The sequence below is a fragment of the Urocitellus parryii genome, chromosome X (genome assembly GCF_045843805.1).
Source record: "Urocitellus parryii isolate mUroPar1 chromosome X, mUroPar1.hap1, whole genome shotgun sequence".
Lineage (NCBI taxonomy): Eukaryota > Metazoa > Chordata > Mammalia > Rodentia > Sciuridae > Urocitellus > Urocitellus parryii.
Genome location: NC_135547.1, coordinates 50,088,244 through 50,092,032, shown reverse-complemented (window position 1 = coordinate 50,092,032; position 3,789 = coordinate 50,088,244). Strand labels below are relative to the sequence as shown.

The 3,789-nt window shown below is 40.5% G+C and overlaps 1 protein-coding gene across 2 annotated transcripts; it reads right to left on the bottom strand.

Annotated features, from left to right (window-relative positions):
• Positions 1-605: 605 nt before the first annotated feature.
• Positions 606-2,851, bottom strand: LOC144250766 (selenide, water dikinase 1-like). Of its 2 annotated transcripts, XM_077793813.1 has the most exons (2): positions 2,491-2,664; positions 606-2,398 (listed from the first exon to the last, which is right to left on the bottom strand). In XM_077793813.1, the coding sequence occupies exons 1-2, from the start codon at positions 2,570-2,572 to the stop codon at positions 1,500-1,502; spliced, it is 981 nt and encodes a 326-aa protein (XP_077649939.1). In that variant the 5' UTR covers positions 2,573-2,664; the 3' UTR covers positions 606-1,499. The 2 variants fall into 2 exon arrangements, with proteins under 2 accessions (XP_077649939.1, XP_077649938.1); XM_077793812.1 differs by having other exon boundaries at positions 606-2,851.
• Between the last annotated feature and the right edge of the window lie 938 nt (positions 2,852-3,789).

Sequence of the window (3,789 nt, the reverse complement as noted above, 5' to 3'; positions counted from 1 at the left end):
GATTTTCATTGTTGTTTTTCATTTCCTCCTCATGGAATATTTTGCTGAGGATGTTCTCTAGTGCAGACTTTCTAGTTATAATTGTTTTGACTTATATTTTCCATTGAAAGTTTTTACTTTGTCATCAAATATAAAGCTTAATTTTTCTGGATATAAGATTCTTGGTTGGCATCCATTTTTTTCAGATCTTGGTATATTTTATTCTGGAACCTTCTAGTTTTGAGGGTCTATGCTTGAAAATCTGCTGAGATCTGAATGGGTCTCCCCATATAGGTAATCTGATGCCTTTCTAATGAAGGCTTTAAAATTCTATCCTTATTCTGTGTGATAGATGTTTTCATTATAATGTGCCTTGCTGTAGATCTGTTTTGATTTTGTACATTTGCTGTCCTAAAAGCCTCTTGTATTTGACTTTCTTTTTTTTTTTCAATTTAAAAAATTAAATATTTATTTGAATAACAAGTTTTAAGTTCGAGCTGCAATGTTGGCAATGCAGATTAACAGATCACAAAAAGCGTGCACAAAAAAGTACTAGCGCAAAGGACAAAACAATGCTAGGAATTAGGCTAAAGAGCTGCTGATTTTAAGGAAACAAAAGACTTGAAATCACTATACAAAATATAAAATGTATTAAACACTACCATTCACACAACAGCCTTTATTATTGATTATATTTAAAAATTATTTGCGTAGTTAATTATATATTGAATTGTAAATGAGTATTATACATGAACTCCCTATTGGAAGGCAATTCCTTGTTGCACTATAGAACATCTAATTACATTGCAAAAAGTATTCTTTTTTGCTATATCAGTAAAGAAAAGTTAATGATATTATTGTAAATATCAGGAAGGCTACAAAAAGAAATAACATTTCTTTTTTGTCTTCAAAGTGCTTTCCATGCAGACTGAAGCACTTGCCTTGTGAAACTGAATGCACTATTGGAGAATGTCCTGGGTCAAAGAGATGCTCTTGAATGATTAGTCTCAGCTTTACAAATCAAAGATGCAAAGGAATCATGCAACCTTCTTACTACCAGGAGACCATCTTGTCACTTACCAAATCTAACCTTCCAGAATACCATCCAAGATACAAAAAAAGACCAGACTGATATGATAAATACACATATAATGAAAAGACACAACTGTTATGTGACACTACTCTCAGTAATGTCTGTGCTGTGTGAAAGCACCTTTAGAAAGAGCCTATGCGGCAAGAGATACGTGTCTAAAGATTCAAAATGAATCAACAGTATTGGATAACAATATAATTCTCAACTCAGAAGCTGCCTCAAGATTAGGTGCATCTTCAGTTAATGTAACAGGAAAAGAAGGCCATGGATTTCATTTTATTAATTGTATCCACTCACAATCGACCTAAGGTCACCAGATGTGTAGACACAATGAGATTTTTGTTGTTGCTTATAGTCTTTAATTGAAGTGATGATAAAGGAAATAGATCTATTTAAAAACAAAACCAAATAGCTATTTCTGTCTACATTAGGAGGTGGCACCAGGTGTGGGATTCACATTTTGAGTGGCCACTTGTGGTGCAACTTCGATAATCCGGGGCTTGTCTATTATTCTGGCAGTACGGTTGCCCTTCTCTACAATCCCAATAATCCATGCTTGGTGACCTTCGCCATACTTGGGGGACTTTATCTCTGCACAGAACCGAGCAGCCTGCTCACGTGGTAAACATATTAGAAGGCCTCCTGATGTCTCCGGGCAGGTTCCATGCATGAGACCAAACATGTTCCCACAGGCCTTGCTCACAGCAGCCATCTTGGCCAGCACAGGGAGGTTGTGAATCACAAACGACACTTCATTCCTCTGTTGCTTAGCCAGGTTCTGATCATGGCCCAAGATCCCGAAGCCTGTGATGTCAGTGGCTGCATGGGCATTGAATGTGTGCATAAGTCCTGCAGCTGTCCTGTTGAGCCGTGCCATATTCATCATTGCTTCTTGGTATGCCAACTCTACGTCTTCTTGGGTGACTACTAGCTTAATTTTATTCCATTTTTCAGGAATATCCAGCCACTGATGCACAGCGACAGCAACTTGTGTCCCCAGAGGTTTTGTCAACACAAGCACATCCCCTGGTACTGCATTATCTGGCATGATAAATTCATTGGGCTGGCAGACAGTTGTAGCAACTCCTCCCAGAACAATCCAGGGGTTTAATACTGTTTGGCCACCGGTTACAGATGTCCCTGCTTCCTCAGCTGCATCTTTAAAACCCTGTATAATTAGGGGCATCACTTTATCCCTTTCCCTGTCGGTCATTTTATTACTGACTCCAAGGAGCATCAGCATATTGTCACATTCTGTAACCCCCATTGCATAGAGGTCACTGAGGACATTGGCACATGCTATCCTGCCCATCATGTAAGGGTCATCTACGATAGGATAAATGTAATCTGTGGTTTGAACCAAGGAAAGACCACCATGCCTCAAAGGAATGACGCAAGTATCCATTCCAATGCCAAGCCTTGGCATAACAGCTCCCAGAAACTGTTCATCTTCTTGGAAGTGGTTCTCTTGTAAAGACTCCAGTAACTTCTGCAGGACATCTTGGGGCACTTTGCAGCCTGTGCCCTTCAGTTCAGTAAATCTGGTTAACCGGAAGCTCTTATCCAATTCATAACTTTCCGGGTTAAAGGACTCCCGCGTAGACATGGTTCTGGGGCCCACACTCCTCACAGGTTAGCCCTTCCCCTCCCTCTCTCTTGTTTGGCTGAATTTTTTACTTCTGATCCACCGGCTCGCTTTGCGCCCTCCGCCTCCTCCCGAAAACGGGCCGCGGCCGCTCCCACAATGCACCGGGCGCGCCGGGCTCCCTTAAGCATCGCCTGAATAAAAATGCTGCTCCCGGCGGCGGAGGCCCGGCCCGCGCCTGGGCGCCGCGGGGGTCGGCCTGACTGCGCGCGGCCCTGCGGGAACCGGGCCGCCGCGCTCTCGCCGGCTGGGCCGCAAAGGTTCCTTGAGGCCGGCCACCTCTTTTTAAGAGGCGGCGGGCCGCGGCCGGAGCGGCTCCGTGGCTGCCTTGTATTTGACTTTCTAATTTGTTTTTCAGTGTTGGGAAATTTTTTTCTGAATATTATTTCATTGAATAGATTGTTCAGTCCTTTAGTATGTAACTCTATGCCTTTCTCTATGCCAATAATTCTTAAATTTGGTCTTTTTATGCAATCCTATAATTCTTGGATGTTCTACTCATGGTTTCTTACCATATTTACTGTTTTGTCAACTTTATTTTCAATATTATATGTTTTATGTTCATTGTCTGAAGTTCTGTCTTCCAATTAATCTGTTCTGTTAGTTATGCTTTCTATTGCATTTTTAATTTGATTCATTGTTTCTTTAGTTTCAAGAATCTCTTTTTTTTTCAGAATCTCTCTTTATTGAAGTAATCTTTGGCTTCCTGTATTTGCTCATTTAGTTTTTTATCAAAATTATCTTTTGATACCTGTATTTTCTCTCTTATAGCATCCTTTAATTCACAGAAAATTTTAATTATGTACATCCTGAACTCCTTCTCTGACATTTTTTCTCCTATGCTGGCCATGGAGTCTAATGATGTAGTATCTTGGCTTGTTTGGGGTACTTTTTCCCCATGTTGTTCATGTGCCTTCCCTTCTACCAGTGTAGACCCAAGTTATCACCTTCAGGTTTCACATACCTCTCCTTTAAGGGGGAGATCAGTATTATCAAGTTTCAATGCAAACAGTATGCAGCCTTAAACCAAATAGCCATTTATTTTAAACTTTCTAGTTACATTCCAAATCAA

Excerpts from the sequence above, each read along its gene's own strand:
- LOC144250766 (XM_077793812.1), bottom strand. The coding sequence starts at position 2,678 with ATGTCTACGCGGGAGTCCTTTAACCCGGAAAGTTATGAATTGGATAAG.